This window comes from Ictalurus furcatus, chromosome 10 (genome assembly GCF_023375685.1).
Source record: "Ictalurus furcatus strain D&B chromosome 10, Billie_1.0, whole genome shotgun sequence".
Classification (NCBI taxonomy): Eukaryota; Metazoa; Chordata; class Actinopteri; order Siluriformes; family Ictaluridae; genus Ictalurus; species Ictalurus furcatus.
This window is the reverse complement of record NC_071264.1, coordinates 14,771,415-14,793,095: the sequence shown is the minus strand read 5'-3', so window position 1 is coordinate 14,793,095 and position 21,681 is coordinate 14,771,415. Positions and strand designations below refer to the sequence as shown.

The window sequence follows — 21,681 nt, the reverse complement described above, 5'->3', positions numbered from 1 at the left end:
GTCAGTGTTATTTGTATAGAGCTTTTAACAATGGACATCGTCACAAAGCAGCTTTACAGAAATATATAAGTTACGATATAAATATTATGTTTATAAATTTATCCCAAATGAGCAAGCCAGAGGAAGTGGTGGCAAGGAAATACTCCCTGAGACGATATGAAGAAGAAAGCAGACTCAAAAAGGAGCCCAGCCTCATCTGGGTGACAACGAAGAGTGCGATTATAAATTATTCCATTCTATACCTGTGTACTGTACTACAGTTGTGTAAACAGGAAATTGATTATAGTTTTCACATGAAGTCTGTTTTCTTGACGTTATAAAGAAAAAAAAGAATCCTTTTATCTCTTAGTTTTTTTTTAATAAAAGCTGTGGTTTTCCTCATGGGAACCAGGCATATGTCCCCACAAGGTCAAAACCGTCAGATTTTCCTATCCTTGTGGAGACACATGGTTCCCAACCAAGGTACAGAAACATACAGGAAATCCCCCACGCACCCACCCATACACACACACACACACACACACACACACACACACACAGAGCCAGAAAGTTCAGATTGTTGCTCAATTTTATCATCAATCAGATGTTATTTTTTAACACAGAATTCTTCATATGCTAAATATGGAGACAATGTGCTGCTGTGTGAGTATTAATGTATTAACTTCTCCACAAAAGAAGCACTGTTTAAAATAAATAAAAAAATTAAAAAATTAGGGCATACCAAGCAGTGAGTAAGATAGAGTGCAGATAGAGACACTCACAGTATGTTCATGTACTATAAAACAGCACTGAATCATAAGGTTATGCGGTTTTAAATGTTTAATGTCTGTCTCTGACCAATATTCCGCTCCTTCAGAATTATGCAAGATAATTAATTTTTGATGGAAATCGTGAGACACATTCAGTGTCAGACGCTTCATTAGTCATACACAGGAAACTAGGTGAATTTTGCCTGAATTAACCTCTCAAAGGTAAACTCTGGCTGTTACTTTCCCTTAATTATAACACCATATTGCAGATCCAGTGTTTACACTCTATCCATATAACTCTTTCCCCACTCTCCTCAGGTGCCAACTAAGAAGCTAAAGAAGTTTGAGAAGGAGTACCAAGCTTTCAGAGAGAGCCAACTGCAGCAGGAGGACCCTATAGACAGATATCAGGTAGGCAAAATGGCTACTTGAACTATTTACTGCTCTCCCTGCTTCTTCACCCTCACCCTCATCTCCTGCCTTCACCTTCATCTCATTGCCTGTCCCAGTTCAGGACTGTGTAGAGATCTGTGGCGAGCATGGCATGCTACACATGGCACAAGGGGAAAAGAGAGACTCTTATTCATAGCTGTGATCTTATATTTGGTCAGCTTCTTGTTTTTTTCTTTTGTCTTTCAAGTCTTTTGTTAAACAAAATATAGAGAAGGTGACCGTGCTTATGAGGACTGTTGTTTTCACTTTTTCTCCTTAAGGAACCATTTTAGTTTTAAGTAGACTGAGATGTTTTTGTTGTATAAATGAACATTAATTTTTTTTTTTTTTTTTTTTTTTTACTGAAGCACTGACATTTTTCATTTATAAGCTAAAGGACAGAAATGTTTCCAAGTGCAGCTATTATGAAGAATTAAGTTTGGAGTTTGTAATTGTTATTATTATGTTTAACTGTAAACCAGATGAGCGCATGATGCTGTTGTTAAAATTGTTCAGTTTTCAATTTGTAGTTCGATTTGTAGTGTTCTGTGTTGCAAGATATTTTTATTACAGTATATTTTATTATATTTTATTTTATTACAATATTTTATTATTTGTGTTCCTTCCTTTTCTCTACCTTTTGTATTCCATTGTTTGGCGTGTATCTCTGTTCATAGACGTGCATGTTTTATTATTTATATCTCTTCTTTAATAATGTAATAAACTTCTTTTTGTAGGAAACGCTTCACTGTGAATTTGGGGTTTTCTCATGTTAGACCATTTTCAAAAGCTTTTTAAGCAAGACTTTTGGATGCAAGCTGAACTTTCCGTGATTTCCGTTCCATGACTTCCTGTTTACTTCCTGCAACACTCACACATTTAACCAATGAGCTTTGCTCACTCACCCCATTTACCAAATGCTGCGTGAGAGTGGGTGGAGAGGGAGCAGTGCTGTTTTCTGCAGGAGGTCTGCTGTGGTGTGTGTTTTCTAGTGCTAGATCGTGTAGTGTTGTCACACTGATAGTCTACAGCGGTCGCAGGTAAGCCCTAAACCCAGCGGTTCTCTCTGGCTATTAACAAAGCTTGTTTCTCCTGCATGTCTGCTGTAATTTCTGTCCTGTTCTGCGCTTTGTGGGCTTACTGTTTATGTTAGCTGTGAAAAGAGCTTCTGTGTCTCTCCATGACACTGGGACCTTCATGGTTTAATCAAGTAGCAATGCAGGCATGTGTGTGTATGGGATGAGTGGAAATGGGATTCAGATGACCGGTCTTCTTCTTCCTGATAAGCAGTATGTCCGGCAGAGTGTGTATCATGTGAGAGCACTTAGAGGGAGTGGACAGTGTCACACAAAGCCTCTTCTTCCGTTGTAGATAATGTAGATGCTGAAACCCAGTTTAAAGGCACAGCTAAAAGCCACTCAGTTCTCACGTACAGAGAGTCTTTAGGTTTCAGTAGTCAGTGCTGGCCTTATCTTAAAGTGGCTGAGTAAAAAAATTTATTTAGATCATTTTCCTCTCAATATACAGTACTGTACCAAAGTCTTAGGCACCCTATATTTTAATACAAATTCTGATAGATGTTTATTTTATGACATTACTGAGTCAGCACAAAAACTTTATATTTCCAAGCATTAGTTTTTCAACAAAATTTTTTTTATGTTATATTAAATAATACATAATGAATAAAACATAATGAAGTGTGTCGATTTTACCTGCAAAAATAAGACCTGCAGATGTGGCAGTCTGAGTCTCCAGAAGAACTGTAGCAGTCTCCAGGATGCTCAGTAAAACTTACCAGCCAATTTCCGTATTAAAACATTACAATATGTTCCTGAGTCTACTGATCATTTTTAAAAAGCAAAGCGTTGTCACACCAAATCTTGACTTTGTTTAGTTTATTATTGTTCACTGATCCGTAAACTGATGTGTAATACCATTATTTTTGAAGGGATCTTTGCACGTGCCTTTTGCACCGTACTGTATGTATGGTTAGTTAAATGTATTAAACATGTCGTGGAAGTCTGTTTTTTCCAGACTCTTTTCTGTAACGTGTGTTGTGGTTTTTGAAAATTCATCAGATGTTGGTATGGATGGATAGCCAAAAGAAGACTAAAAATTTATTTTTTTAATCAAAGCACAATTAGACTTTTGTTCATTATGAAATCTTAAACATATTTCGCAATAACATGGACATGTTTTTTATTTACTTTTTACCCTGGCTGTCTTCCTACAAAGATCATGTTTTGTAAGGAGCCAGTTTACCAAACATGGTGGTAAAAACAGTCAGTCTGCCTAAAGATATCTAAAATCTTGTTAGCCCAAGTTTGATTTAGTCACAGAATGAACTTTTATCAAGTTGTTGGATAGCTACGTGCTGTATCAAAACGAATATAAGGCCCGTCAGTGCTGTTTGTAATCAGATACCAGCTCTCAAAGTGTCCATGATACTCTTTCGCCAAAGTCAGAATTAATTTTTTTAATACAACTTTTTTACTTTCAGGGGTAACGTTAAAATGCCTGTAATTTTCAGAAATCTGTCGTTTTCAGAACTATATGTAGTCAAACAAAAGGGTTTTCCCAGACCTCCAGACACACAAATATGTATATACATCTAAAGTACCCCTGAATTACATATGAGCTCTCTTATTGATCTCACAAAATAAGCTCCAGGACTGTGCATCCATCACATCCAAGATCAGAGGATAATGCAGTACTTTTAGCCCCAGAACCTCAATGCAAGTCCAGATCAGTGGTTCCATGTTGATGATGAACAGAATAGCTTTTGTTAAGATGTAATTAACAGCAACAAAACTAAATTACTGAGAATTTGAGATAAGAGTTATACTGAGATTCTGGATAAGAGAGATTTTTACTTGTTTGTTTTTTTTTGTTGTTTTTTTAAAAGAACTTTGGACATCAAGCATGTCTTGAGAGATTGTTTACATTCTGTGCATGTGGACAATTTAATTAGTTGAACTAAAAAAAAAAAAACTGATCTTGGTTCAGAGCCTGTGTGTTCATCCTGCAATAGTCTCAAGGCCAAATTCTGATCCTGGATCAGTAGTGAACACTGCATGCTGCTTTCATGCCTGCTACAGCTCAGTCTGGTCTGTCATGTGCTACTGCTTATATTTATAATGCTGTATCGTATTGTGCTGCTTGTCTCATGCTGCTGTACTCATTTCATTCTGCCTATCAGATTGAAAAATCTGTTTAATATGGCATCAGGATGTGAAGTGGGGTAGAAAAGTAACTGTGAATGACAGCATGTCATGCTAATTATTTCCTCAGTGTAGTTTGGTTTCTCAGATTATTATTATTATTATTATTAACTGTGTGTGTGTGACATCCGTATGTACACAAGATATACTGAGTGGAATTTGAAACCAGGAGGAAACTACTTTAAGCTGTCTAGTGATATTTTTTTGCTATTTGTTCCTTTTCGGAATTGCTGACTGTTGGCTTTTGTGCAGTGTCATGCATATGAGTGAAATGCATTCATTTATCGTGTAATTAATGTATCTATATTATTGATGTGCTTGTTTAGCTTTAGCAAGTCCAGTTCAGCCAGCTCTGCCTCTCTTTTACCACCCAGTTATATCTAGTCTGTGAGCCCTATCTCAGTGCTGAAGCTGCAGAAAAGCTGTTGACAAATGCAAATGTGTGTGCGTGCGTGTGCCTGCGTGTGTGTGTGCGTGTGTGTTCTCGTGTTCATCCAGAGGGAGAATCGGCGGCTACAGGAAGCCAGCATGCGTTTGGAGCAGGAGAACGATGACCTTGCCCATGAGCTGGTCACTAGCAAGATTGCGCTGAGGAACGATTTAGACCAGGTCTGCATCTTCTCTTCCTTCAGTTTATAAATTGTACACGTGACAATAAAGAATATTCCGCTAGTTTTGTTGCTGCAGTACTCATATGGAGCCGCGCTTGTGTCTAGGCGGAGGACAAGGCCGACGTGTTGAACAAAGAGCTGCTGAGCACAAAGCAGCGGCTGGTGGAGACGGAGGAGGAGAAGAGGAGACAGGAGGAAGAGACAGCACAGGTCTACATTAACAATGAATTACTCTTGCTTCTGTTTCTAAGTAAACCTGTCTGGAGCTGATTAACATGTTTTATACCACAGCGTTGTTGAATTCTCTATTCTTAGAAGGTGTTGTTAAATTTTCTGTAACAGCAGATCTGATAGTAGGTTTGTATTAATGAATCTGTTCTAATACATTATTGTTTCTGTTGAAACAACTTACATGGTGGATACGCCACTTAATCTAAGGCTAGTAATAAATACATTAAAAACATGCTTTTATGTAAACAGATACAAATGTATAATTGTTCATATGCTGAAGTTTTCTGCGAGGAGATGTTTAACATTCATGGAAAGAGTCTCCAGTGTCGGGAAGGGTTAACACCGGAAACATAATCTCAGCTAAATGATAATTTGCTGCAGTAATGGTTGTATCTGTCTAAGCACAGGTTTCTTGAAATGTATTCTCAGTTTCTGGATGTTTTCTCACAACACTCAGTAATAATAAATTACTGTTTTTATTTAGCTGAAAGAGGTGTTCAGAAGAGAGTTGGAGAAAGCAGAATCTGAGATTAAGAAGACCACAGCCATCATTACCGAGTATAAACAGGTAGCATACACTGTTCCATTGTTCCTGTAAATCCTGTGTCCACCAATAACACACATCTAAGGATCCTGACATTCGTATTTCTCTGCTTTTCTACCATCATTACAATAAATGGCGTATTTTTGTAATTTCTCTTGTGGCTAAAGTAAAGCTGATCTGTGAGCTGAAAGCTGGTAATGTTTTATATTGTCTGTCCCAGATTTGCTCTCAGTTGAGCACCAGGCTGGAGAAACAACAGGCCTCCACCAAGGAGGAGCTGGATATTGTTAAGGTAAAAAATCTGATTCCAGTTTCCATACACTATTATCATCTTGGCAGTGCAATGAAATTTCTGTCAAATTAAAGTGCAGCTATTATGGTTTTTCAAATATTACCCTTCATGTAGTGTGATATATAGATGTTTGTGGATGTAAAAACATCTGCAAAGCTGCAAAGATCAAAGTGAACGACAAATGGAGTTATTGGCTCGCAAAAGAAGGAACCGATTCGGAACAGCTGAAACGAGTCATTAGTGATTCCAGACTTATTTCCTGTACTAACCTACGTAGATTTGTAACAAAAAGCCCCGCCTCTGGTCTTCATCGGCTGCTCGCCGACAGCAGTAGACCAATCATAATAGACCGGGACATCTCACCAATCAGAGCAGAGTATGCTCTCTGAAAGGAGGAGTTTAGAATGAATCCTTTAGAACGGATCATTGAACGAGTCATTTGTGACACGTTTAAATTATGAGCAGATTAAAGTGTTTTTTGACCTTGGATGTTGGATGACCTTGGATGCTCATAATTTAAACGTGTCACAAACGACTCGTTCAATGATCCGTTCTAAAGGATTTTAAAACAAAATTAGGAATGTTTCAAAACCATAATAGGTGCGCTTTAAAGTGATCTTGTCTTGTTGTCACTTACTTTGTAATAATTCAGTTCCATTAAAGGAATGTTAGGCCACATGTACACTGCAAGCAAATGAAAAACTTCCCTCCCATTCATATCCAATGGGGAGTAGCGAAAAATGCACGAGGGCTTGTGGGATTGCGAGCGGCAAGAACTTCAGTCGTGACACAGTGAGAAAAGTTCAGCTAGCTTTAGCTTAATGCAAATTATAAGCAGCAGTCACATTGTGTTGACCAATCTGACAAAAGACATCTTTCCATTGCCTGTGTTCTATTACGTCCATTTGCGATTTTCAACCTACGTATCGTCCCGTCTGGATAATGAGGATGATGAATTAATAACGGCCACAGCCTTTTTTTCCTCTGATGCATGTTGCAGCTAATTTTCACGTGAGCATCTGTATTTATACATGGGTACTTTTTTTTTACCAGGAATGCTTGTCATCGTATGCTGCTGTAAATAGTAAACAGACGCCCCTCGAGTGTTCGAGGCACTGGAGAGCAGAAAAAGACATTCTGCCACATGCAGTGGACATTTAGCCTCACAATCATACATAAGTGCTGTGAATCACCAAAATTTTTTACACTGAATGAAAAAAATTTAACTAAACTATGCAAACACTTACTTTACATGTCCCTTCCCCGATAAATTAGTGTTGTATGTCTTTTATTCGTATATTGGTTTGTTCCATAATAACTCCAACCAGGATGTCCTCCATGTAAATTTAATTTTTTTATGCTCACACCCTTATGCACAACTCGAAAAGAGTTAACCATAAACTTGTTTGTAGTTGACACTGACATTAATTTGCTGATCTTTATAAAACACTAAACCTTAAATCTAACTGGTGTATATGTATGTGTCCACACTCTGTCAGAGTAAAGTGATGGCGTGCGAGCAATGTCGGGAGGTGTTCAGTAAGGATGGGCCCCTTCACGTCCCCGCAGTAACACAGGACAACCGTGACTCGGACCTGGACGAGGAGAAGGATTCTCTGAAGGCTCAGCTGCGGGAGCTGGAGCTAGAGCTGGCTCAGACCAAACTGCAGCTGGTGGAGGCCAAGTGCAGGATACAGGTCAGGGTTAAGACAACACACACACACACACACACAGCCCTCTGATCCTTTCATCTTGCTGCTGTTTATGGTTATTAAACTTCTCATTTCCATTCTATTTTAGCTGCCAGACATGGACATATGAAGCAAAATAACATGTGTCGTTCTAAGAATTGTCATTGGCAGCTGTGCTATTCAAAGTGTTGTGACACGTAAATGCAGCTGGTTCCATTTTGATACACCTTGTAAATAAATAAAGAATTACAACCTACACTTAGATCTACAAAAACTACACCTGTTCATACACTTTGTATTTATAAATGTACTTTTTATTGACAGCTAGCTGTTAGCATTTAACTAATAGTAGTTTGTATCATCAGAGTTATCATGCAAGATAACAAGTGGGAGATTAGCAATAAAGCTGTTGTTATCTAGTCTTGGCTGATGCTTTCCCATGGTCCTTGGTTAAAGAGGCACGAATTCGACCATAAGTAACTCATTTAAAATCAGTAACTAAAATAAATGTGTGATTTAGGACAAACATTGTTTTTCATTTGTGAATCTTTCTTGTATTTTTACTTGAAGTGCTTGAAGAGATTATGTTTTTCTACTTTAACTTGAGTGAAGATGGTCATTTTAATCTTTTACCAGAGGGTTTATTTAATAATTGTACTTTTTCTTGAGAAACAATTTGGGTATTTTTACCCTCTCTATATAATAGCACTGCTTTGATCCTTGGTGGTGGTGGTTTAATACTTTTAACTATTATCATTGTAACTTTTTTACGTTTCTTGTTTTCCTGGATTATAAGATGTTTTTCCTCTGATTAGGAGCTGGAGCATCAGAGAGGAGTGCTGATGACTGAAGTCCAAGCTGCCAAAAACTCCTGGTTCAGTAAAACACTGGGGTCCCTGAAGACTTCAGCGAGCAGTCAGACGCCTTCCTCACCCAAAGAGGGGCAATAGGACTCATACAGGTCTTAGCCAGCAAGGCAGGAGCAGATCCAATGCCTGGCATGTGCTTGGGAAGGACGAGCTGTCTGAACACTACTAAACAGTATGTGGTAATGCAGTATTCCCTCTCACACTGGGGGAGACAGGTGGACAGGAAGGTAGAACCACCTGAACTGCTGATCCGTAGACCAGAGCATTATTAGTTTAGCTTTTTGTGACCTGTGGCAAGATTTAATTTGGTTATTAATGCAGAATGAGTGAAAAGCAGTGTCATTATCACTGTTAGACTACTACTGGAGCAACCATTTCCATTATAGTCACTGAGTCAATCATTGAGTGTTTGAAAAACTTGCCACCCACTGAAGCAGCTTTTCCTTCCTCCAGTAAAGTCAAGTGGGCTAATAGGCTATTACTACATTAAAGAAAGATCTCCATTTAGCATTGTTAAGCACAAATCACCTGAATTACTTTACTAATGCAATCCTAAAACATTGGTACAATATATTTACATGATGGCAAACAACAAATCGTGTTTTCTTAAACTTAAGATTGATGCAAAGAGAGTAAAGGTTTGGGGGATTTTTCTATGAAGTCAGGTGTGTTTGTGAGTTCTGGTTTAGGTGACCGCGCCATTGCACATTTCTTAGTCGGAGGTCATATTTATCCAGAGTTCTCAGTACACTGTAAGACAGCATTTAGGAATATACCGGAATATGCTGGAGCAGTGCAGCAGTTCCACCTAGTGGCAGTTTTTAGTACTGCAGACAGTGCTGAATTTATTTACCTACGTTGACTGTTATACTTTTAAAGGCGGAATTCCTATATAACATTACTAATAAGAGTTTGTCTTAAGAGGCTATCTACACGTTTTTAATTGTAGCTTTTTTATTTGAGAGGGGGAATACTGCATCCAGACTAAAATATCCCTGTTTTTTATATAGTAATAACTAATGTAATTGTTTTGTCATGTGTATAACTAAATGTTTAATTGTTTTTTATCTTGTACAGTTCTGAGAGGAGTGATGTCATTTTTTTTCTTTTTCTTTTTTTTTTTTAACCATTTTTGAATTTAAAAGTATGTAAATATTAACGGCTTAAAGCACAGTGTTCTGCACCGTGTTCTGCACGACGGTAACACAAAAATGACATTCCTGCTTTACTGTTCTTACTCTCCCAGTGGCTGGAGATGTGATAACCGAGCTTCTGAGAGCACACAGCTGCATCACTCACTACAGGCTGAGGTTTGTGAGCTGGAGACTCCTTCCTGTAAATGCAGTGGTTTGTCCACACTGTGTAATTTAACGGAAATTCACCCACTCTTAGGAAATCAGTGTCCCTATAGCAGGAACCACACATCCTAAATGTGCCAAGAATTCTTCATAGATATTTCCACACAGGCAAGTCTGTGTCCGTTTTTGTCAGGCTTATTCATTATAAAAACATGTTCTGTGATATTGCGGAGGTCTTGCTGAGAACATTGTGCATTCATTAGTTCAGTTAAACTGTAGAACAAACAGAACAACCTTCAATGTCGGTGTCTCTATACCAGAGTTTCTTCACTCACTCGGCTTCCTAAAAAGTCGTAATTTGTGACCCCTAGAATTTCTTAAACCGCATGGATCTTAACACACACTAACACGATGTCTTTATTGTGAATACACTTTTAATGTTCATTTTTACTGTTGTCAAAATCTGTATACTTATCTGCTATTTTGTAATTTCCAAAATTGTGTGCTGCCAAGCATTAGATTAATATTAACCAATATCAAGTGCAATATACTCCTTGCATAGCATTGGTTGATTTAACGGTTTATAAGGCACAGGAGACATTCCTTCTGAGCGTTTTAGATTTGTCAGTGTGAGCCTTGGGGGGTTGGAGTATTGTCCCAGTACAACTATGTGACAAATAAACCCTGATTTTTGTTCTGTTAAAGATTGAATTTGATTCTCTTCTCTATTTTTTTATGTGCATTTAGTATCCCTTGGTTGTAATTTTTTAAGGAACTGTTTGGCTAAAAATGAAATTCATGCAATTTCATCATGCACTATCTGTCAAGAAACTTTTGGGGTATGATGTACATAGTGTGGTACATATATTGTGACTCTGATGATAATTTTAGTTATCTTCAGTAAGGGCATTATTCTGGCCAGGAGGGGGGTCATGGTGGAATCGAAGTCCATCATAGGAACACTGGGCACATGCCCAGAAATGCATCCTGAACATTTTAAATCAAGCCTGTTGTGTTCATCTCCATGTAATTATGAGCCTGTTGATACAGATTGTATTCAGAGCAACATAGAACTGTTTCATACCTGTTTTTGGTGAATGTAACATAGTAAATGCAGTAATACAAGACATGTTAATCATTTTTCACACATATTAATTCTCCACTGAATACATACTCTGGAGGTATGGATTTTTCTTTAAATTTACACCATTATTACCAACAACAAAATCTATGCCATAAGCACATACATACCTCTGGGTTACATAAAGTTAATCAGGTAGTAGTGCCAGGAGACTGAACAAATGTGAAAGCACATAGAAATGAAGAATCTATACACTCACAGAAAAACATGGTACTATATGGTACCTTTCCTTATTGCCGAAGTGGTGAGGTTGTCCCTTTAATCTTGTGTCTGGATCTGTTGTTTCCTTAAAGTGATTTAAGGTACATAGATAGGCTGTCATTAGTTTTTAGAGTAGCTTTAAAGGTATATTACATGCCCTTTTCTAGGTAAAGGATACATTAAAAAAAAATAATAATAAAATAACCTTGTTAAATGCCGCAATCTTCAAACTATGATCTGAGCTTCAGCCACTTGAAAAGTGTTTTTAAGTGATGGTAACAAGCCTTCAAGCATTTTACAAAAAAGCATATACAGTCAAGAATGCTGAGTCAATACAAAGGCAATTTCACATCAGACTTATGTTTTATTTATCGCTGTAAATGGCTTATGCAAGCTAAATGTTGAACATAGTTTTACATAATTTTTAGCCTATCTCTACCTTCAACCAAAATCCTAATCTTATCCCAAGCTTTAGGTTTTAACTATAACGTTACGCATAGGACTACTGAATTATTCCTTTATTAATGTTAGCTACAGTTCACTAAGTAACCTGAACTGTCAATGGGTTGTGCATGCTGTGATTTCACAAATAGATTTTCTTATACATAGATTTTCAACTTTCTGTAACCTGAACCCAACTCTATTTCTACCTTTAGGCTCTAACTATAATGTTAAACTACTGAATTATTTCTTTATAGACTTTAGTTATAGTGCACAAAATAACTGAATATCTTTTAGAAAGTATCCAAATGAATCCATCTGCTGGTTTAGAAGATGATGTCCTACACAGCACTGATATCATCAAAGTAGTTGTCTGCAAAGCGGAGCATCTGTTGCACTGCAGTTAGGAGCAGGATGTCACAGTTCAGGTCCAACTCCAGCTCGTGACTGTAGTTCTTCACTGGTATTATATTAGACATGGGCACGCCTAAGCGATTACTCGCCTCCTGGAACTGCAGTGTCACAGAAACAAATACAATAATGTTACTGATTAACCAAAGAAGAAGCTCCTTAGATACTTTTACTATATGATTACTGAAATAAGCTTTGGATAATGTTAGAGATCATTACATTTGATACATTCTATCCCGCTAATAGCCTTCTTCGAGTGCACTTGCATAGAGTAGTGCAGGAATAAGTCTTAAACCTGGAAATGAGTTAGCATTTTAGCCCTTCCAGTTCCATCTTCCCAAAGTCAGTGGGTTTTTTGAATGGGTCTGTTTTTAACACAAGCTCAAGATATTTTCATGTTTTATTCTACAACATATACGACAAATACATCAGTAATACTCCACTTGTGATTTTTTTAAATGCTTTTACGTGTCATGAAAAAGACGGTTGCTAACAAGTGGCTAAATGGGACTACAGAGGTTGTTGGCGACATTAAACATCATCAAGGCAAACAGGAAAACTCTACTACAGCCTCGTTGTGTTTAAACTCGCACTCTTGCAAACTATTCCAACTCAAACTTGTAGATTTATCAATTTATAGTATTTTCCAATTGTAGTGTTTTTAAATAAAGATTGAAAGAGTTGTCAGAAGCTTAGCGTGGTGGTGACGTTGAAGTCATGCGACCGTGGTGTAGTTCGTTTATAGCGTAGCTTTTGCTTTTTACTTCTGGCGATTATATTTAGGCTTCAAAATTCATAAAAATTGTGTTCATTTGTGAAGATTATCGTGATGAACAGAACACGTTAGAATCATAAACTTTTGTTGGTCACAGAGTTTATTTTCTGCAATAATCTAAAAACCAGTGGAAAAATCCTATTGGATTTTTGTAGAGGGAACCAGGGTGATGCTAATTTCCGGGTTGGCCTGCAAAAATACATCACCCCTGCAGCACTCTGTTGGTTTGTACTGGAGAAATGGGGTGTGGTTGATCAGTTTATGGCAGTGAAACTGTCGCTCTTCATGCTTGAGATTTACTGCTAGGATTAATTCCCACGCCTCACTCAGTTGCTCTGAAATTTACAGAAGCCTTAAGCGTCCATGCATTATTATTATTTTTTCTTTGTTGTTTTCTCGTGATCACGACTTAATTTTCTCGTGATCTTGCCAAAAACAAAACATGTTCTCTCACATCCGCAACTTGTGGGGAAAAAACGGGCTGAAGTGTTGTCATATTTTGCCTACGATGTTGATGTTTTGCATCATGTTTTTGCCTCCCATGATGCTCATGTGTTCCATCACAAATAGGCTATCCATGTATTTCAGAACAAGAAAGAGACCATGTTTGACGTATTTAGTTTATTATGTAGTAATTTTACTTTATTTAGCAAGGTTTCTTTTAAAAATCAAAATCAATCTCTGATTTTTCTGTGTTCAATCCAATAAACATTTTATGTTCAGACACTTGAAGGACTTTTGCCAAAGTATTGTTTTGGTATCGAGAATCGTGATATTATTGTTGTTGTTGTTAATGTCCATCCATCAATTTTCTGTACCACTTACCCTACACAGGGTCGCAGGGAGTCTAGAGACTATCCCAGGGGACTCTGGGCATGAGGCAGGGGGACACCCTGGACAGGATGCCAACCCATAGCATGGTACAATGGCACACACATTCACACACTACAGACAATTTGGAAATGCCAATCAGCCTACAACACGTTTTTGGGCTGGGGAGGAAACCATAGTATAACCCAAGTTAATTGCTATGCAGAAAGACAATGAAGAACATCTGGCTCTACAGACCAGTAACATCTAAAACAGCCTCCGGATAACCTCCTTACCTTAGTCTTGATGACGGCACTGAAGTAAATGTTCTGTAGATCTTTTCCCACGTCAGGACAAGCTTCATCGACTTTAGTGAGCAGAACAATTTGAGGAATTCCTAAAAACAGACACTAATCACCAATGGTTTAGATATAGATTTTTCATGTTTTGTAGGCTGAATATGTGATTAAAATATAACATACCCAGTGAGTTGACCCTCTGGCGAATGGCTGTGAGTTTTTCCTCCACTTTACTGGATAGGAGGGACACTTTACCAGTGTCTAGAACATAGGCAACACAGTGGATTTTGTCCTGCAGAGTGACAGGCTTGAAATCCGATCGTTCATCTGGCTGAAACGGTGATGCTGGGTTGAACTGGACCGAGAGTTTAACAGTAGTGCAGTCAGACAAGTAAAGTGCATTTGGCTATGGCAGTAAGTGGACATTATAATACACACTGTTACAAAGATTTATACATATGTTTATAGCAATAAATTAATAGAAAAAATGTGAACATGATTAGGAAAGAATGAAGGTTGACTAGCCATTGAAGCTAGCAGTTGTAGTAATGCTAACTGCTAGTCATGTTAGATTTTTTTGTTCATAGTATCTTTAATCCCTGTCAGTTAACTGTAAGCACAAAGACTCATGGTTCTGTACTCACTTTATACCGGTCTAGGATGTAACCTTTTATGATGCTGCTGATGTCGTCGATGTTCAGTCCAGCCCCTGAAAACTCCTCCAATCCCATAGTGTCACATAAAATCAACGGCAAAGCATTTCCTTCACGGCCAGCCTTCACTGTATAGGTGCGGAACTATCAACCACAAGAGATCACGCAGAAAAGTTCAGTCACTATCCATCCATCCTCTATACCGCTTATCCTCTTCAGGGTAGGTCAGTCACTCATGTTTTTAATAAATTAAGAGTCTCTACTCCACAAAAAGACTCCTAAGGCTTCACTTGTTAAAATCATTTGAAGTCTGAGTTCTTTTTACTGATGACTGAAGTAATGGTAGAAAGTAAACCTGATCATGAGAGTTCATACCTGGTTAGTGACACTGGTGCCTGAAGATCCTGACATGGCTTGGCTGGTCACATGGCCCCTAAACACAGAGTTGATGGAGTTGAAGAAACTAGATTTCCCAGCACCAATAGGACCAATCAGCAGAACCCGGATCCTTTTCACACTGCTAATCGGGGGTTTGTAATTCTTAATCGATTCCATGAGCTCTGCTCTTTTTCTGCAAAAAAAATAAAAATAAAAATGGCTCAAGAGCTGAAACAATCCATACACTGAGAAACATGATCAGTGAAGTCTAAAACATACTCAGCTGTCCAGAGGACGTTCCTCCATGGTTTCTGCACAGAATTTGATGCTTGGGCTGCAATTTTGGGCGCTAAAGAAATTTTTTTTACATAATTTCAGTATATCACATTCTGTACCGCAACCTTGTTTTTACACTTTAAATAATCATAATTCTTTATAACTATCATAACTATTCATATTACCAGCATTAATACGGAGCTTCACAGACCAATCCAAAAAAAAATGACTGATTTGGGGACTGCAGATGGAAATCAACATCTCTTTTTAAAAGAAATGTTGCACATGGAAAATAAGCATATTCATCTAATTATTTTATAATTATATCATATTATATTAATTATAATATTTATAATATTTAATTAATAATTATTAATTATAATAATTATTATATTCATAATTATATCATATAGTCATAAATTGTCATGAACCAGCTTCTCAACTGATTCTCAGCAGGACAACAGTTTACTTCTTCATGTTTAGCATTAAATATATAGACTCCTTTTTTTCTAGTCTCCAGTGGTATGAATACTTTAAATGCAGTCAAGGTGTAATATATTTAGTAAATATATGGCATGCTGTTTAAATATAAACAGATTGCTACCTGAGGTTCTAGCAGACTATTCAAATAAAGTCTTACCAAAATAATCAAAATGGCACATAATGCACAAAATGTGGACATAGAAATCAAGCCCTGTTTTTTGTACTCGGTGAAAAATCAGCCACTGTTTTAGCACACCTGACTAAAAGGTAGAAACTCTGCAGGAACATGGCCATGCTATGCCACAACATATGCAGTACAGTTACTGTACTCTTTCAAAACAAAAGCTGAAGCAATTTGCCCTACAGAATTATTTAGCTGATGAAACTTACCATTTGTTACCTTGAAGACTGCACATTCATTCAACTTGTAGACTTGATTGCTGCGATAAAAATTATTATGGCCAAAAGGATCATTTCTATTAAACATGTAGACATTGCCTGGATTACAGCACACTTGTGCACTGTTATTGTGTAGAAAATATACTTCATTCCCAAAGCAAGGACCTGCATTGTAGTTATCATAACGAGCCTGGCTGCCATTAGGTGTTTTAATCTTAAACTGGACAGGGGTCGTGCCTTGGAGTCGAAACAGAAATGCCTTTTCGTCATTAATATAGCGCTGTGTTTGAGTGTAATCTTCACTGGTGTAGCCCCCAAAGATGTCGCCAGTGTTGGAATAGGCCACAATCACTGTTGGTCCCTGGTGGTCACATCTCTGGTGGAAAGCAGAAGCTGTGTATCCGTGAACACTGGCTTTGTACAGGAGGTGCAGTTCTACATTCCCCAGCAAGGAGCATATCTGTTCCTGGTCTTCAATGAAGATAGAAGGAAAGGCCAAGTCAAGTGCGTCCATGTAAAATTCTGAGAAAGCCTTAAAAATAAAAGAGTGAATGCATGATTATTCTACAGCAGATTAAAGTCAGCAAAACTAGGCTATTATTTGGTAAAACATACCACACTTACTTCATTGCTGTGTAAAAACTTATTGTTGCTAGTATCATCCAATAATGTACACTATATGGTCAAATGTACGTGGACAACTGACCACTCCCCCCAACCACATGCACATTCCAGTTCACAGGTGTTCACTGGGGTTGAGGTCAGGGCTCTGGCCACTCGAGTCTCGAGTTCTTCCATACCAACCTTGGCAAACTATGTCTTCTTGGACCTCGCTTTGTGCACAGGGGCACTATCATGCTGGAACAGGTTTCTTCCTCTTAGTTCCACTGATTCAAAATCTTAACGCTACAGCATACAAAGACATTCTATACAATTGTGTGCTTCCAACTTTGTGGCAGCAGTTTGGGGAAGAATCACATGTGGGGGTGGTGTTCACGTGTCCACAAATGTTTGGCAGTATGTAGTGTATTTTGAAGCAAAGTTGATACTTTTTTAGAATATGAATTTTAAACATGGTAAATACCCTTTCCCTGCCTTAGAGGGACATTTCATTTAAAGTTGTACAGCACAACTGGTATAATTTGTTACATTTATTTGTTTTATTTTCCATTTTTTCCTGGAGCCATTTTCATCATACATTTAACAACATGTCACATTTAACAACTCTCACTCACGATGCCCTCTCTCTCTCGCTCCCTCCCTCCCTCTCTCTCTCTCCCCCTCTCTCTCCCTCCCTCCCTCTCTCTCTCTCCCCCTCTCTCTCCCTCCCTCCCTCTCTCCCTCCCCCCTCTCTCTCCCTCTCTCTCTCCCTCTCTCTCCCTCCCTCTCTCCCTCCCCCTCTTTCCCTCCCTCTCTCCTTCCCTCTCTCCCTCCCCCCTCTCTCCCTCCCTCCCCCCTCTCTCTCCCTCTCTCTCCCCCCCCCTCTCTCCCCCCCTCCCTCTCTCCCCCTCTCTCTCCCACTCTCTCCCTCCCCCCCTCTCTCTCCCCTCTCTCTCTCTCCCTCTCTCTCCCTCCCCCCTCTCTCTCCCCTCCCTCTCCCCCTCCCTCTCTCTCCCTCCCCCCTCTCTCTCCCCCTCCCTCTCTCTCTCTCCCTCCCTCCCTCTCTCTCCCTCTCTCTCTCTCCCTCTCTCCCCCCTCTCTCTCCCTCTCTCTCCCTCCCCCTCTCCCTCTCTCTCCCTCCCCCTCTCCCTCTCTCTCTCCCTCTCTCTCCCTCCCCCCTCTCTCTCCCCCTCCCTCTCTCTCTCTCCCTCCCTCCCTCTCTCTCCCTCTCTCTCTCTCCCTCTCTCCCCCCTCTCTCTCCCTCTCTCTCCCTCCCCCCTCTCCCTCTCTCTCTCCCTCTCTCTCCCTCCCCCCTCTCTCTCCCCCTCCCTCTCTCTCTCTCCCTCCCTCCCTCTCTCTCCCTCTCTCTCTCTCCCTCTCTCCCCCCTCTCTCTCCCTCTCTCTCCCTCCCCCCTCTCCCTCTCTCTCTCCCTCTCTCTCCCTCCCCCCTCTCTCTCCCCCTCCCTCTCCCTCTCCCTCTCTCTCCCTCCCCCCTCTCTCTCTCTCCCTCTCTCTCTCCCCCTCCCTCTCTCTCTCTCCCTCTCTCTCTCCCCCTCCCTCTCTCTCCCCCTCCCTCTCTCTCTCCCTCCCTCCCTCTCTCTCTCCCTCTCTCTCTCTCCCTCCCTCTCTCTCACCCTCTCTCTCGCTTGCTCTCTCTCCCTCCCTCTCTCTCTCGCTTGCTCTCTCTCCCTCCCTCTCTCTCTCGCTTGCTCTCTCTCCCCCCCTCTCTCCCTCTCTCTCCCTCCCCCGCTCTCTCTCCCCCCCTCTCTCTCTCCCTCTCTCCCCCTCCCCCCCTCCCTCCCTCTCTCTCCCTCCCCCTCTCTCCCTCCCCCGCTCTCTCTCCCCCCCTCTCTCTCTCCCTCTCTCCCCCTCCCCCTCCCCCTCCCTCCCTCCCTCTCTCCCTCTCTCTCTCCCTCCCTCTCTCTCTCTCCCTCCCTCCCTCTCTCTCTCTCCCTCCCTCTCTCTCTCCATCTCTCTCTCTCTCTCTCTCCCTCTGGAGGTGAGTGGTGATGCACAAAAGACTAAGCTACCAGTGCCTCGACTGAAATATAGTTAACTTATGTCTTGCTAACATGCATGACTCATGAGCTACTAGCTAATGTAATAAGTTAGCTAAAGTTTAGCTAAGGCAATATATCATGGCCATACAGGCTAATGTACTGTACTTAATGGAGACACTACAGGTGAATACAGTAATATTTGTGTCTAATAACGTCATCACAATCACCACCTTGATATGCAAATTAGGCGTTAATTAACTAAAATGCGCTAATTTGCATACAATTGCAAGGCACTGCAGGTGAATAGGATAAAGAAAATAACTAAAGCATATCACCACAGAACTTCCCCAGAGTCTTTTCCCCTGAAATGTTATGTTTAAATATGCAGATTAGCTTGTTTTGGTTAATTTAGAAGAAATCTAGTAGGCTTAAAACAAACACCATCTAAATGTGTATTTTGGAAGTTTTCTTTCCATTAGAGTAAAAGAAGACATGGAAGCAAAATAAACCAAAATCTCAAAATTGACCTGCCTTAAACAGTAACTTTATAATATTTAAAAAATAAATTATTCTGAGAAGTGCCCTTTTTGTCCACTTGAGCCCTGCCGTGCACGTCCCTACCTACTGGCATTATTTTGGGAGGTAGAAGGAAAGAGAACCCAGAGGAAACCCACACAGACAAAAGGAGAACGTGTGAAACTCCACACCCTGGAGCTGTGAGGCAGCAATGCTACCATGTTCAAATCATTTTTCCATGTTGAATCACATTATCTGATACTTTTCTCATATTATGAAAACTGAAACTTGCAATATATCAAAGAATATCTCCCTCGAAGTGAACCGTTTCTATAATATATAACGCATAATTCATATTACCTAACTTACCTTAAATTACAAACATTTACACACATCTGTTCTTTTTTTGTTTAAAATAAATAAATAAAATTCCCAAAGAGAAATTTTAAAGGAATCATATTGTATTAAAGTAGGCTACTGATGACACTGTAAGTATATGTTAATAGTCTTCTTTACTTTGATCTTTTAATTTAATTTTGTTTTTTATTAAATAAAGTTAGCCTCATCTGGACTGTTATTAGCTTTCGTCTCCCTGAAAAACGAAACTCTTCTGAATCATTTCTGAATGCGGAATCCACCGTCACTGAAGAAGTTTATGAACTTTATGAATCATTTATGAAGGGTCATAAACACAGCAAACATCTGACAACATTTCCTATGTATACTGTTTCTTTGTATAAAAATAATCTTTTCATGATCAATTAATTTTCATCAAGCCAATCTAATATGCAACGTTACAAAGGTCTGAACCTTGGACAACACATTTTTCTGCCACATGAAAGTTGTAAGATTCCCAGCAATACCTAGTCGTTTTTATTTAGTCTTAAAACTATACTCAATCTTAAATCTATACTCAGTTCAGTTCAGTTTTATTGTCATTATACTAATGCAATATAACGAAACACTATACGCATAAGCGATCTTAAATATACGATTTTAAATAACGTCTTAAATCTATACTCATTTTCATTTAATATTGTGATTTGACTTGTATTTCCATTTAAATGTGTAGGCCAGCATTATAGTTGTGAAACTCCAGCCTGTTATACCGAATCGAAACCGAACAACTTTCATTTCACCAAAACGAAACCGTTATTAATAACTCGGATAATGTAAATCCGAGGAAAATACCCTTTTCTTCAAACAAATATAACTTGCATTACGATCAAAAGCAAATCCATTTGAAACGTGTATTTTACACTTGTCATATTTCAGTTGCATTAGATAGAAAGTTGTCTTGATTCATTTATACAGGCTACCGCCACAACCTATCAATTAAAACCAACAATCAGAAATAAAAACAGAAAATATTTTGTTAAAATGAACCTATCCAATACGAGGAGGAATTTTACCTGTTAAATGTTAGAGACTTGCCTTTATAGAGCTCGGTGCAGACTAACGGGAGATGGAGATGTTTATTATCCACTCAGTCTAGGAGTGGCTCAGACAGATGCCCCACCTGCCCTTAAAGCAAAATGAGTGTGAATAAGTAGTAGTCTTTTTAAAAAATATATTTTGATTTGATTCTCATTTTTGCATAAATATATACATGAAAAAAACACATTCTGATAATTAATACCTTGCTTGTGGATTTTATTTTATTTGAAACTTTTGTCACAAGATTAGCTCCATATATGCGTTCGCTGTACGATACTGTATGTGGGAGGACATCATAAGATGAGGTCACACTCATAGTCTCCCACAAAGGGATTTATTCTGTCTAACAGAGAACACGACTCCAGACCTGCCCAAAACGCCTCGTCCAGATATTACTTCCATAATACGTCTATGTCACAGTGCACACTATTAGCATAATCCCACCCAATGGCAAGTGCAAAGAAAGAAGACGAGGCTTCAGTGAATTCAGGCGCCATGTCACAGAGACACTGTGTTTTGGTGCGAAAGCAAAAAACCCTTTGTTTTGCCTTCCAAATTAGGAATCAGTGGTTACTGTTTATTTATAACGCTGTTCCTGAGCAGTACAACCCAAACATTTGCTTGTGCACAGCACATTTTACAGAGGACCGCTTCCTGAACCGGGGCGAGTACAAGGCAGGCTACACACGAGGGGTACTCCTGAAAAGTGGGGTGATTCCCACTCTGCTCTGACAATCCTGTGCTTCTGAATCAGAAGCTGTGTGTTTGATTATTTTATGAAGTATCTGCTATTGACTGTCCAAATGTCAATTTGTAGCCAGATGTAGCCAATTCAGGGATGGGGATCATTAGGGGGCCATGATAGATAAGGGCCAGGACACCAGGTTACACCCCTACTCTTTACAAGAAGTGTCCTGGGATTT

At 39.2% G+C, this 21,681-nt stretch overlaps 2 protein-coding genes across 6 annotated transcripts in view; one reads left to right on the top strand and one right to left on the bottom strand.

Moving 5' to 3' along the window:
* The window catches only part of rabgap1l (RAB GTPase activating protein 1-like), a 121,484-nt gene extending 111,793 nt beyond the window's left edge, over positions 1–9,691 (top strand). For 4 of the 5 annotated variants that reach the window (XM_053635012.1, XM_053635011.1, XM_053635016.1 and 1 more), the window contains 7 exons: positions 1,068–1,160; positions 4,901–5,011; positions 5,119–5,223; positions 5,729–5,812; positions 6,009–6,080; positions 7,580–7,777; positions 8,587–9,691. In XM_053635012.1, the coding sequence (XP_053490987.1) occupies positions 1,068–1,160; positions 4,901–5,011; positions 5,119–5,223; positions 5,729–5,812; positions 6,009–6,080; positions 7,580–7,777; positions 8,587–8,721 (798 nt within the window). In that variant the 3' untranslated portion in view covers positions 8,722–9,691. Of the gene's footprint in view, positions 1–1,067; positions 1,161–1,258; positions 4,825–4,900; positions 5,012–5,118; positions 5,224–5,728; positions 5,813–6,008; positions 6,081–7,579; positions 7,778–8,586 lie in introns of those variants that run through there. The other variant, XM_053635014.1, reaches the window with a different exon arrangement.
* A 1,157-nt stretch (positions 9,692–10,848) lies between these two features.
* Positions 10,849–21,265, bottom strand: LOC128613871 (interferon-induced protein 44-like). Its single transcript, XM_053635017.1, has 8 exons — positions 20,734–21,265; positions 16,197–16,737; positions 15,327–15,396; positions 15,045–15,240; positions 14,661–14,813; positions 14,200–14,371; positions 14,014–14,114; positions 10,849–12,233 (listed from the first exon to the last, which is right to left on the bottom strand). Exons 2-8 carry the CDS (start codon positions 16,717–16,719, stop codon positions 12,063–12,065), a joined length of 1,386 nt encoding a protein of 461 aa, XP_053490992.1. The 5' UTR covers positions 16,720–16,737; positions 20,734–21,265; the 3' UTR covers positions 10,849–12,062.
* Between the last annotated feature and the right edge of the window lie 416 nt (positions 21,266–21,681).

Coding starts and splice junctions, on each gene's coding strand:
- LOC128613871 (XM_053635017.1), bottom strand. CDS start 16,719: ATGGACGCACTTGACTTGGCCTTTCCTTCTATCTTCATTGAAGACCAG. Junction 14,372..14,660: donor ACATCCTAGACCGGTATAAA/GTGAGTACAGAA, acceptor CTCTCGGTCCAG/TTCAACCCAGCATCACCGTT. Junction 14,115..14,199: donor CCAGAGGGTCAACTCACTGG/GTATGTTATATT, acceptor GTCTGTTTTTAG/GAATTCCTCAAATTGTTCTG.